Here is a 26,563-nt window from a genome sequence, read left to right as displayed (position 1 = left end):
GTGCGACGCATGTCTGAGTCATAATTTATGATTATATCGTAGTGTTTTTGTTGTTTTCCCTCCTTGCCTGAAGGTGGTGCTGTTCTCCTCTCCTTTGACAAACGGCATCTGCCGAAGCCAGCTACGCCTTCGCTCTCCCCCGACTCCCAACCAGACGGTGCTAGGCCTTTTCTGAGAGGTGCAGTTGTTGCTGGTGTAGTGTGTAAGCTAACTTAGCTGACTGGCGTGATCCATTGTGCAAAGAACCTTGTAAAAAGCAGCCGTGGTATCTGTAGGGGTGAGAAGCCTTTTTCTTTTGCGGATTCCCTTCTCCGGATTTCCTATTAGGGAGGCAGATAAGAGTCCTGTATTTCATTTTTGTTTTTCTTTTAGGTAAGATAGAGGTTAAACCTCCAGATTGTTTTCTTTGTTGATTTCGGCTTTGCTCACCCCGATGCCTTTTCCTCCCACACTTGTAAATAAAAATACTTCTGTTTGACTGCAAATTGTGGTGGTACTGGACATCCTTGGGAGTAGGGAGAAGGGGAAGTCACTCCTTCATGTTTAGGTTTCCCCTAGGACGGACGTAACATGTCTTCCTGGTCTAAGTCACTACTTTTTGGGGTAGTTAACGAACCACTGTAGTTGGCAAGCTAACCACTGAAACACTAACCAGCTGGAAACACATTAGCACAAGAGAGCCACAACAATTTGCCAACACAGCAAGTGAGCTAGCAAGGTCTCTAACCGGATTATTATCACAAGTTTACTGAAGAGATGTGGCCATGCCTTCTGTGGAGCAGTTTATACAGAGGACAGTTATATAAAAGTGGATGGTGTAAAACAGCTAACAGGCCATGACAGCCTCAGGTTAGCTCTCTCAGGGTGGTTTGCTTCTGTAGCTGCACAAATTAGTGTGTCAACGTTGACTGAACTTAAATTGCACAGATTGATTTTAATGGTTTGATTCCACTGAAATAAAGGGAACATTTTGCTGTTTAAATTGTGGCGTTACTCTGCCTTTTGTGTCCAAACCTACTTGACACGTTGTTACTGTCTTTTGCTTGTGCAGCTTGTTTCTGCAGATTTGTGTCTTGAAAAGGAAAAGAATTAAAAAAAAAAGCCTCTTGCTGTTTCTTCTCTAATCAGTTTGGAAACCAGCATCACACCAGAACGTCTGATTTTTTTATGTCCCAGCACTTGAACTTTCAAGCTTGGAAAAACCAAAATACCTCTTCAGATACGCTGCCAATGCTAACTGCATTGTTTTTAAGCATATATATATATATATATATACATCCATATGGCTTCAGACGACTATGAAGACTATCAAAACATTTGACGGAATAATATCACTATCTAATGTCCTCTATGAGAATAGGAGAACAATGTTGCTAAACACTGTTAACAAGCTGAAATAATATACTGATGATTTTCTGCTTTTAGGGAATAAAGATTGTTGAAAGCTTCTCTACCTGTTTCTCACACTGGCCGTAGTCTGGACCCTGGTCTGGTTGAAAGAAGGTTATTTCTCCAAGGTTCTTTGCCATCTCGATCAGCCCCATGGCCGTCCTCACTGTAGCGTTACGAGCATGGACGAACACCATCACCTGACACACACAAAGACACAAGGTCAAGAGGGTCACAACATCAACACAACACATAGTTCTACAGAAGCTAAGCTGGTTTAGCAGTCATCTATTTTATAGGATTTCAATGTGAATTCATCTGGTTCAACAGTAACAGGTAAAACTGTTGTATAATATATATATATATATATATTTATACACATATGTGAATAAGAGCAAGTACAAAGAACAGAACAGATTAAACAAAACATGCCAAGAATTATGCAAAAGGAAACTGACAATAGGACAATAGGGGAAGAGAGGCAATAGAATATGTAGGAAGAACAATTATGGTTAAAACCATATAAATAAATCATACGAAACATTACCAAAGGCAGAGACAAAAAGATGTGTTTTAAGAAGAGATATAAAAGAAGTTAATGAGTTAGAGTGTCTGATTTCAGCTGGGAGGGAGAGCTCCAGAGTGGGGGGTGGCGGGGCAGGGGTGTGCTCTGATTACAAAAGCCCGGTCACCTCTAGTCACAAACCTTGACCTGGGGGGACCAGCAGGGCTCCTTCCACAGATCTCAGTTCTCAGGTGGGAACAAACCATGTCAGTAAATCTGAGATATAACTGGGAGCGAGTCCATTTAAGACTCTAAAAGTCAGCAATTAAATCTTAATATCACTCTGAAATCTAACAGGGAGCCGATGTAGGGAGGGACGCACCGGAGTCATGTGACTGTACCCGTTTGTTCCAGCAGCAGCATTTTCTAACATGTGTCTAGCGTTCCTCCAGTCAACCACAGACAAACAGATAGGTGACGCATTAAAAGTCTTTAGACCGCTATGACGGCTTTTTGTCAGAGGTTCTCTGAGTGTGAAGTTCTCCACTGGAGGGAGGGAACAACGTTCTTCAAAAATAGATGACCTCATTTAGTGTTTAGATGATGGTGCTGCATCTGTTCTGTTCACACTACGCAACTTTGTCTTGTAATCTGGAATCTTGAAATCCTCACACAACTGGTCAGGGACAGGGGATCACACATTACCAGACCTTTCACCAGGAGGAATCCCCAGCAACATTGTGTCATAAAAACACAGGGGAAGTGAAACAGGAAATGATGTGATACTGTGCAGGATTTTCTTTTTTTCTCCATAAATGGATCTCGACAAGAAACGAGTGATCCGAGTTGATTGTGCTGATTTGCAGGAAAAAACAAGGAGCAAACAGAGCAGAGTTTGGGTGAGAGAACGGACCGGGATACGCAGGAGCAGGCGCTGATGTTCTGCAGCTCTTGCGCTCTCATTGGTCGCCACACTCATTCCCAAACAGGTTACAACTTTTCACTCTACTGGATTTGGACTCCCTGACAAGTCCAGATATTTATGCTGCTGGATTTCTCTCGGGCGTCTGCGCTGCATCAGTGAGTCATGAATAGCGACCGAATGCTGATTTATCTGTGACCTGGAGCTTTTCTCTTCAATCTCCAAAAACTGTTGGCGATTGGAAAATCAGAGCTAAAATTATGTAGAGTGAAATGAGCATAACATGTCACTCCAAGTGTTCACTGGGAGGAGATGTGGTGACTGTGAAGGCCACAGCATGAGATTCACATTTTTTTCCAAATCACCAGTGAGCCTTCATTTCCTCTATGGAATCATCAACATTCATTATGTGTCTTCACTCATTGTGCTGTGCCTGTAAGAATGTTCAACACATGTCTACCTGTGCCTGAGAGATGTTTGACCTGAAAGATAAGTTCACAACTTTTCAAGGAAACAACAGTCAGGTGCTGAAATGAACACTCATTCCTCCTGTTCGTACTGGTCATTAAAATACGTCATTCCAAGTGATGAGGCACAAAATCCACAGCCACCGTTTCTCTGAAGCTGACCATAACACACACCGTTAAAGGCGGGAACAACAGTCCTCAGTTCTTGTATGGACCCACTGTGCACAATGGTAAAATGGTCACATTGTGTTTTATGTAACTTTGTAACTTTTTAGTGTTGATATTATTATGAAATTGAAGTTATTAAACCAAAAAATATTGCATGACTGCACACACATGCAGCAACCAGCTGTGTGTATGCTCCAAACACAGTGGGCCCGCAGAGACCACTGCAGCAAATGTTATTTATTGAAGGTGTTTTATCAGCACTACTGAGCTGTGTAGAATCATTGTCGGCAGTAACCGCCGGCTTCTCAGCTTATTAAACTTCTTTCTGGCGGCATGCCTCCCACGAGGAGGGTGGTGGGAAAGGAAATTTCATCCATCAGATCCTCCCAGATGAAATTAATATATGTCACAGCCACTTCTTGACAATTTAATATTGAGCGAAGAAGAGGCCTTCCCAGCTGAGCTGTGGCCTCGACGGCCTCAACCTACGAGCCGAACTGTTCCATTGTATCGTTTTAACCATGGTGATAAAAAAGTTGTCAGTGGTGCAGTAGAATCAAGTTGGCTTACAAGTTCTCAAGGGCTCCAGAAAAAACTCATATTAAGCATCTTTCTGAGGGAAAGAATGGGAAAGAGAGAGAAGGGGAAAAAGCAGGAAAAAGGGTGTGTGTGTGTGTGTGTGTGTGTGTGTATGTGTTTGTGTGCTTGCAATAAAATGATGCAGACAGGATAACAACCGTGATCAATAGGGAGCTCAACCCTTGTAGCAGATGGGAGCTAAATGGTAAAGTCTGAATTCACAACTCTCCTGTTCCCAATAGGCCTTCTGAGGCTGTAGAGTGGAGGCAGAATGAGTGGAGGGTGGTGATGGGTGGTTGGGGTGTAGAAGCGGAAGGTAACACTAGGGTAGATAAGGACTACAGAGACTTTAGATAGCAGGTGTTCATTCCAAAAAGTTCACAAAAATATTTACTACAGGAGTTTTCTATTCATACAAAAGTTCAGAGAAATATTTTCTAGGGAAATAGGTGTTGTTTAAAGATGTAGAGTGTTACACCAACATCACCCTTCGCTTTATATTGCTGGATTATTTGTTGTCACGTTCATGAAGTATGCATCAGTACCTACACTACCAGGGAACGGCAGGTTTCAGAAAATTGAATATGGCAGATAAAGTCATTCTGAGGGAAAGTGTTGAGTGGATATGATGTAGCTGAGGTAATCTGTCTGACTAATTGATTGAGTTTAAATGCCACAGGCACAAATTAATTCCAAAAACATTCACATCCAATATCAGGGTGACAACAGGGACACGAGCCTCCAGTTAAAAGAGAACAGAGTTGCAATGACCAGAATTTAAGGCAATGACTTTCCATCCATTTTTCACTCTTTTATTCAGCCTGACACTGTGTTCAACTGTGCTCCAACATTCATCATAACATTCATAGTCTGACTCTTTTTCAAAAGCATGATGAAAGTGGCAGGAAAGTCTGCTCTAACGTAGCAGGTGGCTAACGAGCTCATTCGCTATAGTAGTAACCTAACAAAGGAGAGCAACATTAGCTAGCTGCATTTTTACATTAAAAACAGCTGTTCAGAAGTGGAGCATGTACTGTGTGGAAGTCATGGTGCTCCTGTATCAGAGCTGAGGAACTTTACCAGATCGCCCTGCTCTTCATTTGCTTTGTGAAGGTTTACACTCAAGAAACTCTTAAAGTGGTGTTACATTGTTTTCTCTTGTATAAGTAAAGCAGTCATGACCACAATACATTATCAGCACAAATCATACAACTGTGTTACCGTATGACTTTCTGCAGTAAGCATCAAAGGATCGTGTTAGAACAAATATCTTGTATCAACCCTGCAATACACCAATAAATGCTGTTTATTTCCATGTCTTTTATAGATCATCAGGGCTTTTTGTTTTAAAACATATCAGCTGCGGCAATGATACACTCAGCTGGAGGCATAGTGTTAGCATTAGCAAAAGCTATTGCTAAAACTCAGTCTAGCTATCTGCAGTCAAAATCCAGTTGTCACCTAGAAATGAGAATCCAGCTTCTGTCTGCTTCAGTGTAAAATTGACAAACCTATTCCCACCTAACTGTGAATTTTAAGGTGTAAAGCTGCCGCCATCATCACTGTGGACACATTGTGTTCTGTGTGAGGACAGAAGCCTCGACCTGTTCAGCTGGATCAGTCTTATCCACTACAGTCACAGTCCAGTTCATCTTTCTGACTCTGACAGAGGAAGATGAAGTTGTAATTCTTAATCTCACGAAGCATCAAACAGAAAAATAACCGTCAATGAACACATGACCGGCCCTTTTTGAATCATTGTGCGTGTGGGTGTTGAATCAGCCTGAAAACAGGCTGTTTATGTGTCTGCTGTTCCTAACACATGAAGAACTTAGACATATTAAAATGATGTACTGTCTAAATGTCACTCACTAAACTATACATATAATATGCAAACATTGGTATATTGCTGTTGGGTTTAAACATGCAGACGAGCTCTTACCTGATGACCGGCTTTCACCTGCTCCAGAACTTTGTTGTAGCAAACCTCCTCCGTGTCATGAATCTGCTGGATCTGAACAGGACACAGAACCACAAAGCTCACTGATTACTACAAGGTTTTAACTCTCTGATGTAATGTCTGCGGTAGATGAAGTTACCAAGGTCCTTTATGAGTGGAATTACACTGACATCCTTATGATTGGTTTACCTTGTTGGTGGATTTGATGCCAACAAACGTCTGTCCAAGAGGCACCGGTCTGAAGCGACTGTCGAAGAAGAAGAGGCCAATGTAGGGGTTGACATGTAGGAAGCTGGCCACGTCCAGATAGTTGGGCAGAGTGGCTGATAGTCCCAGGATCCTGATCATACTCTGGGTGGACTCCACCTAATGTTAGCAGACAACAACAAGTGTTACAGCTCTCTGGATTCAGCTAGCAGAAGGGAAAAGCTGCAAATCAAAGGCATCAGTTCCTGAAGTGACTTTGTTGCAGTGACTTTGACTCGCAGGCCAAGACAGGAAAAGACAGCGTGTGCTGCGGTGACAGACAAGTGCTGAGCACAGACTGTCTGAGAGGATTAAAGTGACACTTAGTCAAATACACAGTCTTCATTATACACCAGTATTAAGACACAAAATCACTATAATTATCTTGAATTATGTGTATGTACTGGGGCCGTTTGACAATCAAATCAACTATACACAATTGAACTGGCTAATTTAGCAGAAAACACAGCACTGATTTCATTCACCGGCTAGTTCCACAGGTTTTGCTGTTTTTTTTCAGTTGCTGACGACGCGGTCACAAAGTGACAGGAAGCAAGCCGAGGCCTTTAATGTGATGCAGTGGCCTTCAGTCCCATCAAGATAAGACCTGGCCAATCCTGGACCTGGTCTGCACTCCACACCAGCGCTACTGAACCTCCTCACTGCAGATGTGCATCATGTTCACCTACAGAGAATCTGCAGAGAGTCTACAGGGTTTTTTTTTTTTTTTTTAGATTCTGCTTTATGCAAATCTGTGTTTAACTGCTTCACTTTACAAGAGACGAAGACTCCTCATTTCAGGTAAATTTGTGGCGTCATAAAATTTTAGGATAACATGAGGTAACTGTGATTAAAGCTGAATTTAGAATAGGAGTGGGTAATGAGCTGAATAAAATAAAATTAATAGGTCACAATATTAGAAATGAGCCTGTGGTTATCTGTTAAAAGTCCTCTGTGGCTATGCACCGACATCCACGCAGTCAGAGGAATCCTAACATTAAACTAGAAGAAAGGTGTATCAGTATCAGTATCGGTATTAGTCAGTGGATTTGCAGGCACACCCGAAACCTCTTATAGCAGGAGAGATAACAACACACTCACAGCTGAATAATATGAGAATAATCAGGACGGCTGCTGTCTCTACATGTACACAGCTGTATATTATACACCAGGTATCTGGTGTATATGAATTCATTGTGCAGGAATGGGAACAAAATGTCACAGGTGCAGGATACGTTTCCTCTAATGGGGGGGAGGATCCAGCAGCAGCGCTGTCACTGTGGGATGAAAATGTATATATGAAGGCAGAGGAAGCTATGATTGAGCTAAACCATTCACAGACTCTCTGGCTCTCACAGTGAATTACAAACATTTCATTCAAATGTCAGCGACATGACAATAAAGATCCATCTCTATTGCAGATCTAATCTGTACGCAATATTGCTGTCACTGTTCTCTGAAGTGTGAAGTTGCTGTATCTTTGTATCTGTTGGTCTGGGAAGCAGCTGATCTATCAGAGCATCAGGGACAAGATCTGGAACATTTGTAGCCACTGATCATTTCCTCTGCGCCATCAGCTGTGTTTCTAAAGGCCTAAAGGGAGAGGATTAAATGGTTGATTTTTTTGGTCTTTAGTAGTGACTTTGCATAATAAAAAACAAGTGTAACAGCAGGATATAGTCATATACAAGACATGAGCCCCTCCCTCCCCCCACCAGGTTGGGCTCAGGCCCAGCGGATGGCAAAAAAACATTTCGATTTTTTGTCCACTTGGCGGCAGCGGGATGAACACAACACAACATTGAGGTGTCATCACCTTTTCAGATCCACTCACATCCAGCAGACACACAGCAACATCATTATTCATGTGGAGTGGGTCAATATTCAACATTCCCTCTCTTTCATTTTGTTTCCATCTCTCCAAACTCCGGAGGTGAATATCTGGCTCCTTGGGAGTTAAGTGTTCCACCATGTTTCACCTGCTCGTCGCTAACCGTGTCCGTCTGCTGCCGGCTGTGTGCAGAGAGCAGAGACCATCTTGTGATGGGATCACACCAGCTGTGACGCCAACATGTTGATGCTAGGACCCATGGGTGATCAGTAGTCATTACTACATTATTGACAGGTGTCGCAGCTGCTGTGATCCCAACGCAAGATGGTCTGTAGTTTAACCTCAGTGGATGGGAATGACTGAAACTAGGATACAGTGATCTGTGACTTAAAACCAATGGGGACCCAGTGTGTAAACTGGGGTGGGGTGGGGGGGGGTCTTGGTTGTTGACAGCAAGGAGACATAATAGGCTCAGTTTTCTTTTTGCTGCAGGGTTTGTATTTACTTCTTCTCACTTCATAAATCTAGGGGTGGCCAAACTTTTGCATCCGACTGTAAAATAAGGCTCTATACAAATAGTACATGCGAATTGGTTTCTAATAGTTTGTTTACGCACCGAGAGGTTCGAAGGCTGTTACACTGAGTGTTTTTACATTGTGGTATTGCTACTTGAATAATGTATTTTCTTTCACCAAGGCTGTGAGCTGCTTTGTTTTTAGTGGCCATCAGTGTGTTTGCGCTGCTTGCAGCTGGGCAGGTAGTGTACAGTGGCTTTATGAGAGCTTTATCAGTGAGAACAGCTGCCTGAAGCTGCTGCTGAAACATGGCTAATGACAGCTGAGCTTCAGAGCTGGAAAACCAGTACAATTAACTAAAAGCTCCACATTTCTCTCCATCTGAGGGGAGCCGATGATTCCACTCTGGGTGGGGTCATCTCTTTGATCTTGATACACAGTCATTTGATTCATTGTTCATATAGGGAGGGGATTAGTGCAGCTTTAAAATGGGAATGTCTGGGGACTTGGCAGTGCCTTAAAACTACAGTGGGTGGAAACCTTTTATTCAAAGAGAGACTATGGACAAGGATGTGTTCTGACAGCTTGATATATCTGCATCTGGCCAGATAATCATTTAGACAAATCAAAAACTCAATAAAACTGCAGACCATGGTCATTTTGTGGGCATTAAAAATCGTAGTCAAACACCTAATGCACCTATTTATAAAAAGATTAAGTAGAGCAAACATGCTCCTTACACACCAAGGACCATGAAGAAGAGGCCCTGCAACAGAGTAATGTTAAAGGCCTATATAATAAAGGTTAGAGGGACTTTTGATTGCAGTGTATAATTGGTAGAAGTGCACAGAGCCAAGAACATGCAGTCCAAAACAAAGCTCTCCCAAGCAGAACATCAAAGTGATAACTGTCTCAGTTCTCAAATATTTGCATAAAAAGGGGGACAAATATCATTTAATTTACAGGGATTTCCATATTAATGTGTCTGAAGACATGAACCTAAGCACCAAGCACATCGGAAGCAGCCACCGTAATTCCTCCAGCACAATCAATTATAGCGGTCCGTCAGGTGTGGCAATAACTGCAGAGGGAGATGAAGGAGGTGAGGCAGGGTCTGACAGGCATGTGGCTGCCACCCAGCTTCTTCTGTTGGAGGCTAGGCTACAAGCTGTTTACAAATTCCCACACAAAGACAAACAGAAACACGCTGCCTCTGTAGTCACATATACATGTAATCAGTGGCAGAAAGAGCAGTCCGACATGTTCTATTCAAGTACAGAGCTATAATCCTCTGCAGCAGACGCAGCGCACCTGCTTTTATAGTCCAGGCAGACACGTTCAAAGACAAATGAAACCTGCAGAGGTGAAACTATTTCATATTTCACCAAAAAATAAGCAGAAAAGTTAGAAGAAATAAATACATTTATGTAGCAGAACATTGCTTGGTGAGATTTTATTATTAATGTCCCACAACAATAATATTAATCATTTATAATTTAATAATAATAATTTTCTGGAAAGGACAATGTACTAATTATAAGGAAAATAGAGATAGTGTTTAATAGGGACATGTACAATGATTCCAATTAATAGCTGGATAACTCAGGTGAGCTAAACATGCTAAAATGTGTAGTTTGTCCTCAGGCTTCAGCACTTAATGTTTTCAATGTTCTACTTTTTTGCACTAAATGTCATAGTTGTCTCCAGGAGAGTTATATAAAATGATCATAATCATAGCAGCCCTGGATGTTCATCTTGTGACGTCTCAGCTGCATTCACGTCTTCAATTCCACTACACACACACAAAATTCTTTCTTCTCTTTTGCTTCTTTTTAAAATGTTCTCACTAATCCCCCTTTCTTCATTCTTTCATTATTCTTCATTTTTACCATACCTCTTCTTTCCTTCATTTTCTTTTTTTCAAATCACTTGCAACCTGTACACTCATACCCCTGCCCACTTCTTTCATTCCTCTTTTTATTCTTTCCATCTTATACTCTTTTTTGTCCTTCCCCTTCCTTGTGTATACTTGTTTTTCTCTTTCTGCCTTTCTGCCCTCACTGAGACACTCACTCTCTTCCTCCCACAGTTCATCCTCCTTTCTGATTTCACGAGCAGAAAATGTAGTTTCTAATCTACATCTGTTAAAGCACAGAATCATTTTGCTTTACAGAAACACTAAACGACTTGTATATGAACTGTGCTGCTGGAGGACGCATTTCACTGACTGTAATAAAGCATGTCCTCGATGTTAATGTGTGACCAGTCTTCACTCAGAGTCTGATTTATGTTGAACAGACTTTGTGAACGAAAAGAATGAAACTCACAAATTAACTTTAATAAATGGTCATAAAGCATTTTTCATACGGGGGATCATTCAGTGAGCTGAAGCCCTCCTCCTCACACCTCTGCAGTGTGTTTGCTGTGATCGCCCTTTACTGACAAAGATCAACGCTACAATGAAAAGAAAAGCACAAATCTACCTGCAGTCACTGCCAAGCTGAGAGGAGGACTGTTTACTTCTTTTTATAGCTCCCCAACACAAACAGACAACCTGGACAAACCCTTAAATGGCATGAAGTGAAAACAATTGCCACAGACCAGTGGAGCTGATGGTCTGAATACTTTGACTGGTGGTGCATGTCTGATGTAATGGGACAGAATGTTTCAGGTTCACAGGAGGTAAATCAGATGTGCACTACGTGGAACAGACACTAACTGAGCGTTCTCCATTTTCCTCTTATTCTACGCATATGGAGATTAAACTTGTTTTCGTTTCCCCTCACAGAGGCAACGACCCGCTCCAGAGGAGCTGTGACTTTCCATTTCTGCCCAATATTTTATTGCTGGAAATGGACACAACAGGAAATGGACACAGTTAAATGAATGCCCTGTGCAATCCAATGCAATTCAGTGCGAAAGCCAAGCCATGTAACCTATCTGGGCACAGGACTTGAAGACAATAAGAAAAATAATAGAATAGTGTGCGTCCAACCCTTTAGAGGACTGTGAGGAGTTAATGTGGTTATTTTCCAGTTTGTGCTGTGATGTGTCAGTGTGGCTTTGGTTCCTCACGTTGGTCAAAAGGTTTGTGTGTTCGTCCCAGATCATTTGATGAAGGATAGTCACTTTGGTAGGTGACTGAGGGACAGTTGTTGTCTACAACCTTGACCTCTCTAATCAGGTGAGCCCTTGAATGTACAGATACTGTATGCTGAATACACATAAGAAATCAGAGCTTGGAAGTGTAATGGTCTCCTAGTAAGTTACAGCGACACTGGAGAAAAAGAGTGGAACGAAAAATTGTGTGTAGTGATGCACGGATTGTAGTTATATATCCGCGGGCACTGCGTTTCTCTGCAGATCGGGCGGGTGGGGTCATAAAAATCAGTGGATGGGCGAAATAATGTACGAGCAAAATATTAATTACATTCTTTAGAAGGTGAACTTATTTTAAGCTTCATTTGTAGTCAGGCACACATTCAGACTGTGTTTGGATTGCGGAACTATTTTATTATTTAGGCTGTTTTGGGCAGCGGCCAAATGTTATCATGAGCGATTAAATTGTGTGTGTTCAGGAAGTAGCAGGGACCTTCAGAACCTGTTGCCATTTTCATTTTACCAAAAAAGAAGAGCTTTTACTATAACTCAATGTTTGTTCATTTAAAACCCTCCTACCTCAGTGTAATACGTTACCCTATCATCACATGTAATGTCCCTCTGAGAAATAATGGTGATGGCGATGGATGACGGTGGATGATTTCATGTCGAGGACATCAGAGCAGATCGGCACATCACTAGTGGTGACTTGTTAAACTGAACTGAGGCAACATTATGTCCCTGAAACAAATATCCTTCACTCCTTACAATGGCATCACTCAAATGAGTCTATTACAGGGCTTGAGCCAAGCCATTAGGTTCCACGGCTGCATTTCACTCAGGCCACTGTGGCTGCAGTCATTCAGGAATTATCCAGTGTCGAAACCACGGATCTGTGTACTGTTACACCTCTAATTGCACCAGCGACTACGCTGAGACCTTGGAGTTTAGTGAAGGCCATTTCTACAGCTGTGCTCCGAGCGCCGGCGCAGTGTGCCGGCGAACAGACACAGTCAAGAGGCTTCAAACTTGTGCACTGCGGCGCAACCTCTAAAGGTGTTAAGGTGTACAAAACACCCAGTCAGCCCTTCTTCAGTAATATCAGCTAAAGCTGCAGATAAATGGGCTGTGAACCGAGTAAACAGCGGTCACATGTACGGACCAGTTTTCAATTACCTTGCGGTTAACCCCGCCAAGAGGTCTCCGTTGCTGCACAGTGCAGCAGCTCATCCCTGCATCTCTGCCTCTGTGTTTCACTCTGCCTCCCTCTCTCTGGTCTGAGTCCTTTAGCATAAATCTCAGTCTTTTCTCATGATGAAGAACATGCGAGTTAATCCATCATACTGCACAAAACTTTTATTTTTACACACCTTTGCAATTACATACCTATCGATCATATACAATCAATTACTTTCTTCTCCACCTCCATTTATTTTTCCTTTAATTATGTCTCCTTCCAGTGTTTTAAATTGTGTCATCATTTTATTTCCCTGTCCTGGTTCTTTTCATTTATCCTTCAGTGAAACAGTTTGTAATCTCTGTCACTACACTGCTGATGAAGATGATGATGAGATGTTACTGCCGATGATGGTTTACGGGTCAGGTGAATGAATTATTAACTCTAATAGCTTCTATAAATAGCTATAATTGAGACTCAATCATTTAAGGAAGGCTGCTCTTGCTTTTTGCCAATGTGACTGACATTCAGTGAATTCCACCTCATCTTTACTGCTCTGTTTCTTGCTGTGTTGCTGAAGCTCATGTATACAGTTTGTCACACATGTATGTGTTTTGTATAGACATACTTAAACCTACGTAGACTTCACACATCCATGTGTGTTTAAAGTACCGGATCTAAAGACTGTCATGAACTGGGTATGAACTGAGTCAAGAGCCCAGGAAAGACAGGACGGACATGCATTTATAATAGAGCTGGTTTCCCCTGCTCATGACTGACACGCGTCCGCGCAGGAAGCAGCTTGGGCCTTTCACATATCAGAGTGCTTGTGTGAATTCATATGTGCAAATAGAGTGAAAGAGCCGTAGTGTCCTATATCCCTTCTTGATGAGCCGCTGTCATGTGTCTGTCAATGGACGGAGATTAATAAGTGGAGGAGATGTACAAAGATTTCAAAAGGATATCTTTAGAATGCACCACCATGACTGACTCAGCACAGCATCCTGCTCGACCGATTACATTTTGATCCCGAAAATTTCTCACACCCAGCACTGACTGTTCTTATAGCGGCATGGAGCCAATGAGCTGTCTATGATGTTACTGGGACCCCTTTAGGAAGAGCAGGCTGTTGTTACTTCACTGGCCAAATGGGCGATCAGGTGACTGGACCAATCAGTGGTCTAGTCAGTGACTCACAATTATAGTTTTCTGTTTCTATTGTCAGATAAAGGTAGTATAAAACCGTGACTGAAATACAGCCCATTAACACTACATCTTAACCAGCAGTCACTTCAACGCCATTCGCCGGGCAATACTGGCGACTCCCTTCTACAGAAAGTAGCTACTTTTTGTTCAAAACGTTGCTAGATTTGTTGCTGGGTGCTTTTTGAAAAAAAGTCCCTAAAAAGGGTCTGAAAAGTCACGAAATTCAGCGACAAAGGTGCTAAATCGGCAACACTGCCTGAAAACCCCGCTCCCTATATGATGTAATAGGAACTGTTTGTGCCAATTCATTTTGGAAAACAACAGCCAATGAAGAAAGTCCAACATTCAACACAAATCTGTTTTCATATTTTGAGCTTTACTTCCTTTGTTTTTTTGTGAAATATTGGATAATTTGACAATAGTACATTGTATTTTACAAGCTTATACTTCACATGGAAAAACCTTAATCTGACAAGCAGCGAGCAGCTATACCTGTAAGATCAATGTAGTGGAGTAAGAAGAAGAATATTTTTACAGTACAATTAACAGTGAATCTGTATGGAAGTATCTAGAAAAGTATACAGATATCATTAACATATCTCCACCAGGTAGTCATATAAGGATATGTCGTGATGATTCGACACACACGAGATATTACTCACCACAACCAGGCAAACGTTTTAATCAACAAGCTGCACATTTCTAAATGTATAACTCCCTAGTTTAGCTAATTGCTCTCCCCTTCCTCCTTAAAGTCACTCTCCCACACATCCATGCAGTTGTCTCTGGCTCTAATCTGACTGCGCCTGCAGCCTTCAGCTGTGTTTGACAGAGCGCTGCAGGGAAATTCTGAGGACAAATGTGAGTAAATGTGGGAAATGGCTCGAGCATGACGTGCACTGCTGCAATAGGCAGATGATGGGAAGTACAGTACTGTGTGTGAGCTCTAAGCTGGTTGTGCTTGAAATTTTATTTGTCACACTGAAAGTGAATGTGAGTCAGTGTTCCAGCAATATCACAGCAGTGTCGAGGAAACATTTGAAGCTTTTGTCACCTCAAAAAAATATTAATAGTGCAACACGGATAAGTATATTAATGGATCTGTCGACTTCGATTATTATTATTCATTGTCTTACTTTGGAGGATAACCATGCTAGTAAATGTGGTGGTCTTTGAGGAATGGAAAAAGGAAGTATTATGTTGCCATGTTAGCTGTGGGCTACAACATGACGCCTGTTTTTTAGGCTACGTTTGTTTACATTTTTATATTGGCAGCATTAAAAGTTGTGTTTGCAGTGTAACCATCAATGTACACACAACTGCCACTGGATTACTTTGAGTAATTTTGAGTACTTTGAGTACTTCTGAAGTAAACTTAAAAACACCTGGCGCAAAGGGCCGCAGAGTGCAATGCAAGTGTATTTGTTAGTTTGTGCACTTACACCGGTGCAGCGTTGGCACATTGATATCTTGAGGCAGTGGAATGTGAGTGCGCAATTGACCAGCAAAAAACCTGGTCTGAAGTCAGCGGTGCGCTACTTCACTGTTATTTTAAGGAGCACTGTCAAGAGAGTAATATGTGGCAACATACACGCACGCACACAGAGCGCTACACTCCTGTTACACACAAGCAGAGTGAGCTGAAAATGCTCTTCCATGTTTGGAAAAGTCAGGTGAATCATCACAGTACGGTACAGAAGGTCGGAGCTTCTCTGTGACATGTTGTGTCTATAACGTCGTCACGTCTCTTACACGAGGCTCTGCAAAGAAGCTTCTTTTCACTGTCTGGTGAATCTGCCAGTGTTCCACATTCATCACCTAAATTCATCACCACAGTTTCACGATGAACTGAAGATTTATTCACACTTCTCATGTTATAAATATAAATATTTCTAACGTTGTGATTTGTGCCGTTACTTCACTGTAGAGTGCTCATTGTATGGTCACTAATATACACATACTGCACTGATATTTATTGGCTACATATGAATTCACATTCTATTCAAAGCTGAAATGTTATTATTGTTCCTATATAATGTATTTGGAGTTTCTTTTTCCAGAATGCAAAAAACATTCCGATCAGTTCAGCTTCCCTTGACAGTGTGACACCAAACTAAGACAACTTCATGTTTGTACACTGCATTCTCTAAATGTCGTTCTGCGTGTTCTACATTTTTGACATTGTAAGAAGCACGTACAAAAACCTTGTCTAATGGATCTTGATGCTTAGAAAAGAATTTCATCTCAAAAATGCATTTTCATAGCTATAGAACGAAAAGTTATTTACAAGATGTTTGCAAACTATTTCAAGGCATGGTTGTGTGTGGTTGTGTGTGTGTGTGTGTGTGTGTGTGTGTGTGTGTGGTGGGGAGGGCACTAACCTGTCTGATGGTCCTGGCCACCAGGCTCTCCAGTACTGGTCCTCTATCTTCATGGAGGAGGTGAACTTCATCCAAGATGAGTAGACGCACGATCTGAGAGAGAGCCACGTCTCCGACGCTCTTCCTGGTCACAACATCCCACTTCTCCGGAGTCGTCACCAACATCTAGAAACAAACATGAAGACAGTAAACAGAGGATCTTGTTGTTCTAACACCAATTAAATTCACTGGACTAAGCCTGTGATTAAAACAAGACTAGGTCGTAACCTAGTACATGTCTGGACCTCTGGTCAAATCCTGATTTTATAACTGTAACGTGACTGGTTATACCTGTGCATGTCACTACCTTATTTATCACTATTTTCCAGCAGCGCTTTTGCCATTGTTATAACATCGATTGCTCCATTTGTTATAGTGTAACAGAGTCAGTGGTGATGTATAAAGCTTCAGCAGTGTTCACTATGTTAGTAGCCAGATAAACCGTCATGCACCCGTCCAGTGGAAACAACAGCGTGGACTCTGATCTGCTTGTAAAGTTTGTATCTGTACACAACAGCAGCAGTTCTACATGTGCTACCTACCAGACAGGTTCAATAATTATTATTTTTTATGACTAATGCGTCTTGAATTAGTCTCAAAATCTGCCTCAACACCACAAATCTTTCACTACTGTATATCTGTAGCAAAATGAAGCTTATGAAACATAGTCACAGAATTATGTCAACTTAAAAGCAAGTAAACAAAAACAGATCAACGGGACACTTCACTGATTTGAAACACTTTGTTATTAGTTTATTAGTTTGGTTAACTATTCATGAGGAGCTCTGCTCGTCCTGTGGACAGTTATGTGATGTCTTCATGCCAAACATGACAAAATGATATCATCATCAAGGTTGTCTAAGCTCGGTGTCAATTCACTACACAGAGGCAGTGATTCAGTAAAACAACAGGAGGTCAATGACACGGGTTCAATTACATTGGATTTGCAATTCAGCATTATATTCACTTCAGCTGAACTGAAGAATGAGGAGGGTGTAGTTTGTCCTTATCTCTTACATTGACATCGCTTTAAGAAAGGATCTTGTTGCATCAGTATAGACAGGAGGAACAATTGTAAAAACAAATAATACTTTCAGTGTAGTCGTGAATGTGAATTCAAGCTTGAAAAAAGTGACCCTCTCCTTTAAAAAAAAAAAAACTAGGTAGTGAATTTTATAGGGGGATATCTTGGCCTCAGCTGGTCACATTTGACTCATTTTCTTCATGATCTTTTATTGTCTCTTGTGAGACCCCAAACCTTATAAGCTTCAATATTAAATTTCCTGCATATCCTTTTACAGGTTGCCAAAAAATAAATTAGACCAGTCACACTTCTCTGTGTCTAATGCCAGAGTCCTGAAACTCGCTGTGATTTCACCGAGAATAAAGATTCGTTTAGAGATTATTGATGAGAAACAATTTCCCGCTCACTTAACTGAATGACACACACTGTAAAACAAAATCCCTGCAGAATACTATGACAGATACATGCTTCATCAATACCCAATTGCCCGTAGCCCCACTCATTACAATACAGATAGAGGCACCTAAATCATAACACCATAATAACAGAGAGAAAATGACTCACATCTTGTGTGCTACGTGACATTAGTTTCCAGTGTAAAGTGTTTGCCACACTGTGTCTACAACAACTATCATATTGATTCTACTGTGTTTATGATCCAACAAACAATCAGCATCTTATATCTACTTTTATTATTGGCGTCCCTATCAGACTAATTAAATTCAACAGTATCAACACATCTATACACATCAACAAATGTATTCACTCTTTTCGAGGAAAACACTACAATGCACAATTAATGGTGTGTGAACTGTTTGGCAACCAGTTCAAGGGAGTGCAAATTCCTATTAAACTCTTTCTGTAAAAGCAGTTCATTACATCCTCTCTAGTTTGCATTTAAATTAATCTATCCAGCCATTAGAGACTGGCGTGCCCACAGAAAAGGAAGCGCCTGTTCCTAATTGGAGCTACTGGTTAATCTAAATGGAGGCTCTGGCAAACGGAGAACAGGCCAAAGTGCTTTCTTAATTGCCTCACAAATACACACACACACAGGTGCAGAGAAAACATGCCATTGTTTAGCTGAATGGTGTTATTTAACCAGTTCATCAGTCGGTTGCAGCAAGAATGCCATCAATCCTCCACATCCACTGATTCTCAACATTTCAAAGGACATCTTCATTTTTCTCAAAAGGTGGCAAGTTAATCAGAACAGGTTCATAAACCTGCACAGGGAAAAATAAAAGGAAGCCTGGATGTGTTTAAAGGAAGAGGACGGGAGAGCAGGAAGTGCAGTGAACTCAAAATGGTGGCTATTTTTTTAAAGCTCCATTATTTTACAACATTCTATGAAGAATGAGCCAGCAGCCATCCTATCCAACATGATTAACCTTGAACCTGTATGCTCGAATGTGTATTCTCTACAAATGCATTCAGCAGGCTGGCTAAGAGCATTTGAGGCTAAGATGAGAGGGGTAAATTATACATGAATTCATATATATGACAAAGACTATGTTTAATTCTGGACATATAGAGTTAAACTGAGATAAATTGAAATCATTGTACAGAATAAATATCCACATTGGTTTGTTATAATGGTAAGTTCACATTATCAAATGAAGTAAAAATGTCTGTGGGTCAACAGTAATGAGTTTATTACAGAAATCTTACAGTGAAAACACTCCTGTACACTGTCTCGCTTTACCGATTAAATATTTCCTTGGTCTGTCAGACCTTCATCAGGTGTTATGACAAGACCTGATCTCTGCTTCCAAACATCCAATGTTTGAGTAGCATTACATTTTTCTCTCTTTTTTATAATCCAAAAAGACATGGAAATCTCAATATTCCTACAATATGGGACCTTTAAAGAACTGTTCACTTCAATAAATGATAAAAATCAAGATTTAAATGTAGAAATTACTTGAGACAGGTGATCCATCACATCCATGTCTGGTCAAATTCAGTTTAAAGTCACATGTTACTGCAGGTGCAAGCGGGGCCACTTCAGTGATGTTACTGGTGCATTCATGGACGATACATCATAGAATTGATACCAAAAGAAGAGCACATTTGGTAGTTTGTTTAATTAAAAACTTCCAATCACATTCATATTGACTTCCTTGATTCTTCTACATATAACTTTAATGAGCTACAAGGACTTAAAAAAAAAGAAAAGTGTGGAAGCACATCGCCCCTGAGATGAACTTTTCTTCATCGGGTGCCAATAAAGTGGCAGCAGGAGGAAATAACTGCCCAGTCAGAGCTGGCTATGGAAATTCATACTCAGCACACCCACAAGCTTCTGAGAAACAAGAGAGAGCACACCACTTTGAATCTGTATTAAGACTGAGTGAAGAGGGGTGAGGCCGTCCACATGTCCATTTTCTGAGCTTAGACACAGACTCTTATGGACTGTGCTCACCCTCCTGTTTCACAAGTGTTTGACCTGAGTCGTTGATCAAGGCCAAGATCTTGACCAAATATTTTTCTGTCATCTTTTGGAACAACACAAACCTTATGATTAAAATAAATATACATTAAAAAAGGCTTAATCTATGTCTTAATTGTACCACTTTCGTAGTAAGTCTGGTAAGATCTGGGCTCAGAGTGGTTTCTTTAAAAGTCCAGGTGCAATGGACCTCGCGTTACATGCCCTTAAAGTTTACCAGTCTGCAAGTACAGATAAGTTTGGACATTTGGATTAAGCCTGACCAGTGAAACAAAACGAAACCAGTAAAGCTCCGTAACAAAGATCTATGGACTGAATAAAGAAAAATCAACCTCAATGTGTGGAGAAAAAAACAAACAGCTCATGACTCAAAGCATTTCACCTCATCTGTCAAACATGGTGGTACTTCTCTTATAGCTTTGTTAAGTATGGCTCCAATGCAACTGGCAGACTGGCATTCATTGATGACTTCACTGCTGATAGGAGCAGCTGGATGATGCAGAGAGTCACAGGAGCAGTCTGTGCTCAGATTCAGCCAAATGCATCACAACTCATGGATTTACATTTTATTATTCAGCAGGACAATGACCCCAAGAGTCTGTCCTCCTGTGAGAAACGAGCCCACAGGTCGTCTGTGCAGCAGGTTATTATGACCCACAGTTAGGTTTTGTTGCTAGGCGACATCTAATGGTGGTAGTAATTATGACAGTAGCAAAGGGAAAAGTGCGGTGACGTAGTAAAAAGAGAGACAAAGTCCTCGTCAGGAGGAGGTTGTGGTGGATGGATGAAGAGCGGTGTTCCACTCCCATGTGAAAGTAGCTGTTTATATTTAAATTGTTTCTATTATCCCTGACCGTTCATTGTTTTTATTGTAACCATGACAACAAAGATCATATAATGTTGAGGAAGTAGCCTACTTATTTTAACCCACACAATGTCGGTGCAGTCCTAATGTTTATTATTGTAACCATGAAATCACCAGTATATGGTCAAAGACTTCAGGATTTGAATAGGGCTTTACCTCCCACACAGTTCTTTCAATATTGATGTAAATCTACTCAAAATGGCACTAAAATATAGTTCTCATTATTTTATTTCAAACTGAAGCTGAGCTGAAACATGGAGCCTGAAGATCAAAACATGTGTAACTGACCAAATACTTAATTTGGACTGTATGTCTGACATTTTTTACATTACTGCCACTGCCCGACAAGTATGCAGATGAATGTCTAGTTCTCCCATTGTTAATTCTTTGGCTGAGACATGTTCAGCATATGGGGGACACCGGTGATATTTCCTGCAGCATTTGCAGGAAAGCTTGTTACCATATGTTTAGTTATGGAGGTGGATTTTTAAGTTGTGGCCTTTCAAAAGAGGATTACTTGCATATTTCACACACACTGAAAAACACACACACACATTCTTGTCTTTCATTAGCTGTGAGGACACTCTTCAACAAAATGCATTCCCTAGCGGCTAAACCTAACTCTATCCATCAACAATAAATGCATAACTCTGACTCTTACCTCATCCATACTTTTAAGCCTAACACTATAACCTGTATGTGATTCTAACCCTGAACCTACAACCCAGTGTTAACCTTCAAAAGGCCCTTTGTTGTGGGGCCGGGTCCTCACAAAGATGCTTTTTTACACTTCTGCTCACTAATTACAAATCCTGTCAATTTAAATTATTTCATTTTATTTGTTTATTTTAGCCAAAGCCCAAGAAGAATGAAGCCAGTAAATGGAGAATATTTAAAACCAACTTCAACAAAAGTCAGTTCACTCTTCATGAATGATTCCATGCTTTTATTTAATTCATCTTCATTTATAGACAGTTTGTGTGACTGTAGACTGATGAATATTTGAACTCTTTAAAAACACTTTGTTACTCTTCACGCAATTTTTATGCAAATCAACAATTCTGAATGTTTTTGTCTTTCGGAAGGTACATTACACATCAGCACGTTTCTTGTCAGCATCAAACTAAAAATGTTTGTAATGTTCAACTGTTCAAACCTGCTCAGACCTGCTCAGACCAGCTTAGACCTGCTCAGACCTTTATAGACCTGGTATTAGCATCCGTCTCAGGTGATCTGATCACAGGCGGTCAGCTCTAAGTTCAGGTGTGAGCCCACCCAGGATGCATTGAAGACGCATTTGAGATCCGATCACTCAGACCACAGTCAGAGGTGGTCTGGACCACATGAGGCCACATTCTTTTAGCAGTGTCAACGTGAAAGTATCCTGGCCACATTGAAGGAACAACTACTCTACTGACTTCCTCTGAAGGACCGCCTACCCTACTGACGTCCTCTGTCACAGACTTAGTTCTAACACAGTTTATAATGAACCCAAAATATTTTACTATCTTAAATAGCTAAAAGCTGATCTGACTGTGAGCAGAGCAACAATTCACTCAACCCCTCTCTACTACTCTCTGTCTCTCTCTCTCTCTCCCTCTCGTCAGACTGGTTAAAAACAACACACATATATTTATTTGCATATAGAGCGAAGTGAGATCCAATCACAAGTGGTCACTTGAGATGCATGTGGAGGCGCATGTTAATGCCAGGTGTGAACTGTCCACTTGTGATCGGACCACCAGAGACGCATGTTAATGCAGGTCTGAACACGGGGCCAAAGTGTCTGACCCACACCTTTAATCCTGTTTGATTGACTGGACTGTTTGCTAATGACTCCAGTCAACTTCTGTTCATGTCACTAGGGGTTCAAATACTTTTCCAACCTACACTAATTATTCTAATGATGTATTCAGTACGGACATGAACAATATAATGATTTGTGTGCTATTAGTTAAAATAGATCAAATAAATAAATTTACTGTATACAGTTCCCAGAGCAGATTTATATGGGACGAAGATCTGTACAACATAGAGATGGGACACAGATCTGTACGTCAGTGTGGAGAGGTCTGCAGGACATCACCAACTACAGAAAACCATCCCTCCACACTGTGGGGAATCACCCACTGGCTGACAACCTGAATGTGTTTTACTGTCGGTTTGATAAGCCTACATTCACACCCCTCACCCGCTCCAACATCACATAACCAACTGCACCAGCAACCGCCCGCCTCCACCTGTCGATGGGATCAGCGACTTCCTGACGGACAGGAAGCGGCGTGTGAGGACGGGGAGAATCAATCATATCTAGCAACCGGACAGTCAGAGCTGTTTCCCCCCTCAGGAATGTCTGCTCTCCCCACCGCTCCTCTAATTCTACACCAACTGCACCTCAGGAGAACCGATCGTTAAACTCCTGACAGTGACAAGTCTGCGTACAGACAGGAGGTTGAACCGTCGGCCCTCTGGTGTGGTCACAGGAGGAACCCCCCCCCCCAACACTGCCCCAATGTGTTGATGCCTTAGCTTTTGTCTGAGAGCACCAAGTATTTAAAGAGCGAAAACGTGTCATTTGAGAGTACAATTAATTTTTCTATCATTTTCACGACTGAAAACATTTCTGAAAAGTAGAAGTAACACTGACCACTTTCAAAGATGGGAAAATGTCCTTTCATGTTGAACAATTTTTATGTTAATTTAATGAGTGCAGTTGGAGCGATGAGCTTTTCCCTCAGTGGTAAGTGTGTAGAGTGGTAGCTGTGTGCAGCCATGCACAACATAGTCCATGTCAGATCACACTAACTTTCAGCACTACTAATTAATCACACTGCAATGTGCCTGACAAGTGATCAGCTCTAAAAATATTCTTGATCTTTGCAGCAAGAGCCATGGCTCAACGCAGCCTGATGTTTCAGTAATGACTTGTAATAATTGCCTTTTCTGGGTTTTGCCTTTACATTTTCTCTCGCCAAGTGTTTTGTTCTTTGGTGTAGTTTTATACAAACCCAATATTATGAGGGCAAAATGGGCCGAAACACATCAGCAGCTATTTCAGTTTCCCTGCACGTGACTTGACTTTACAAGGAAATTTTGACACACTCCTCTTGTCCGCCCTTCACAAGACAACTGTCTGACCGTGAGGCAGCTTCTTCTTGGATGTCATCAGCTGATATTTCCTCTCTGGACAGAGAGGGAAGAGGGCCTGGATGTCCCAGGATGCCACCCACCCGCACACTGGCATCCACATGGCAGCATCCCTCGAAAACCCTTTCTGTTTCCATGGTAACTATCACAGCCATGGATAGAGGAGGATGTGGAAAGATGGGGTGGGCGGGAGGAAGATGGAGTGGGGAGGTAAGAGAAAGGCATTTACTGGATTGCGATATGTGAACAACTAACGGCTTGTCGAGACTGTAATGAAAACCTGTGTGTATGTGTGTGTGTGTGTGTGTTTGTCCTTATGTTCCACTTACAATTAGGTAAACATGAAAAAACACATTTGGCCTAATTACAATGAGAGCTGCTGTTTTCCTCTGATCAGTGGATGGTGTATTAAGAGGAGTGTGAAAAATAAATGCATACATTTTAATACAGTAATATGAAGTCATGGTAGACCTGCGGGAAGTTACAGCAGGTCCATAGTCACCTGTTTAAAGCATTTATTATGATCCTTAGCTCTACTGCTGAACAGACTAGCTTCCTGTGAGTGCTCAACTCAAACACACGACACATTCTTTCCAGGAATTACTGATCGTGTCATTGCAAGGACAAACAGATTTCCATCGTTTCTGAGAGCTTGCAAGTTCTTTTCAATTCACCACTTTTTTTTCTGCAGAAGTAATTCAAACTAAAAATACCTGTGAGTGTTATCATTTTACCACTGCAGTTTTCTCCTGGATCCAGAACTCTGCCAGCTTCTTTGATTTTTTTTTAAGTGATTCAAATAGATGTGTTGTTTTGTTTATTGTTCCTTCAGTTAGAAAAACAAGCGAGCCAATCAGAGCTTTGTAAGAGGGAATAAGGTTGTTGTAAATTGACATACAGACTCAGACCATCAACTCCCAAATCAGCATTTGTCTTTAATCGACAAATGTTAACTGCGCTAAGCATCCACTACAACTCTAACGACTCTAACCTGTTGTGTCTATGTGCACACACCAATTTACAATTTGGATTTCCTATCATTTCACTCATCACTCACTCACAACAAGGCCCTTCTAATGAATACTTTGAATGTTACCGAAACTGAAACAGCTTTAATCCACTACCTAAACCGACCACAGTGTTAATGGAGACTGTTGGCAGCACTATATGCTGTTGCAGGAGGCACCGAGGTTACCGGCTAGTCAATGCTAAAGAAACTTACAGAAGTTCTTCCAACTTGCTGACCAGAAGTTACTGATGAGAATGATCACAAACGGTTGATATTTACCTATTACAATAACAGCCAAAATGATTCTCACAGGTTTTCATGACAAACTATTTGTTCCTGTAAGAATCATATTAAAAGAAATGTTCCTCATAACCGTGGAAATACTTGAAATACACACTGAGGTACATCTCCACTGAAACACTTCTCCCGTTTGTGGACTTATTATGCTGAGCCCTTGCCTGTCTGTCAGTTAATGAACTTGATTGGTCTAGATCAGTGATTCCCAACCTTTCTCAACTCACGGTCCACATGAAAATCTCAAAAATGTTGGCGGCCCACACCTGAGCGCGTAACAATAACACAGGGTCGGATGTGTTGCTGGTAATCACTGGATATATGTGATTGCTTTTGTTTTATTTTTCCTTCAACCTTGTCCGCTTTAATTTAAAGTCTTACAATACAGAAATGGTTAATGTTGCATGTCTTGCTGGAGTTTTGATCCTGCCGTCTCTTCTTAATTCACCTTACCAGTAAGTGAAGTCATGCCAGAACTCCCACTGTAATGTGCATCAAAAGAGCATGATGAAACAAAAAGTGAGGACAGAAGACAACCAAGGTTACAGTGCGTGGCATCACTGCGGCCTGTTCAGACAGCCTGGTGGATGTACTGACACTAACACAGTCAGATGGAGGGATGAGAGAGAGAAGTGAACAAGGCCAAGTGAAAGAGAGATTGTGGGTTGCTGCAGAGCTGCAGTGGATCTGACTAATCATTCTCTTTGTGAAGTCAGCTCACATGACCTGATAGAGATGCAACTTTAATACACCTTCAGATTAGCTGGAATTGGCCTCGTTTCATAGGAAAATGCCCCAACCCCCCACTCGATACACACACACACACACACACACACACACACACACACACACACACACACACACACACACACACACACACACACACACACACACACACACACACACACACACACACACCCAAACCTGAACCTTTCCTTTCCTTTTCTGTATTCATAAGTCCCATAAGCTTATAAACTTTAACTCTAAGCTGTGCAATCTCGCAAATCCAACTCTTTTGGATTTAACAGATATGCATGTTTCTCCAACCTTCTCAGTTTCATTGTTCAATCTTTCATGCCGGATCCACCAACCTCCACTTCCCTCTGAGCTGGAGGAGCCCTCTTCTATCTCTAAGCATGTGCTCAACCTGGAGCTTTCATCCCCTTTCCGTTGGCCTCATTGTAATGAACCCATCCTCTTTTTATCACGGAGGGAAAAACTCCTGCGTGAGGGCGGTTTCTGGAACATATATGAGGTTGAATTCATGAAACCCACAAAACACAGAAAC

At 41.4% G+C, this 26,563-nt stretch overlaps 1 protein-coding gene across 1 annotated transcript in view; it reads right to left on the bottom strand.

Annotated features, from left to right (window-relative positions):
- Positions 1 to 26,563, bottom strand: part of ascc3 (activating signal cointegrator 1 complex subunit 3) — a 162,747-nt gene that overhangs the window by 56,970 nt on the left and 79,214 nt on the right. The window contains exons 11-14 of the mRNA XM_023419007.2: positions 16,446 to 16,610; positions 6,180 to 6,356; positions 5,973 to 6,044; positions 1,455 to 1,589 (exon numbers count right to left, since the gene is read on the bottom strand). Of these exons, the coding sequence (XP_023274775.1) occupies positions 1,455 to 1,589; positions 5,973 to 6,044; positions 6,180 to 6,356; positions 16,446 to 16,610 (549 nt within the window). The remainder of the gene's footprint in view (positions 1 to 1,454; positions 1,590 to 5,972; positions 6,045 to 6,179; positions 6,357 to 16,445; positions 16,611 to 26,563) is intronic.

Source organism: Seriola lalandi, unplaced genomic scaffold (genome assembly GCF_002814215.2).
Source record: "Seriola lalandi dorsalis isolate HSWRI2012SDOR001 ecotype SW California unplaced genomic scaffold, Sedor1 jcf7180002054588, whole genome shotgun sequence".
NCBI lineage: Eukaryota > Metazoa > Chordata > Actinopteri > Carangiformes > Carangidae > Seriola > Seriola lalandi.
The sequence above is the reverse complement of the archived record's forward strand: the minus strand, read 5'-3'. Positions and strand labels throughout refer to the sequence as shown.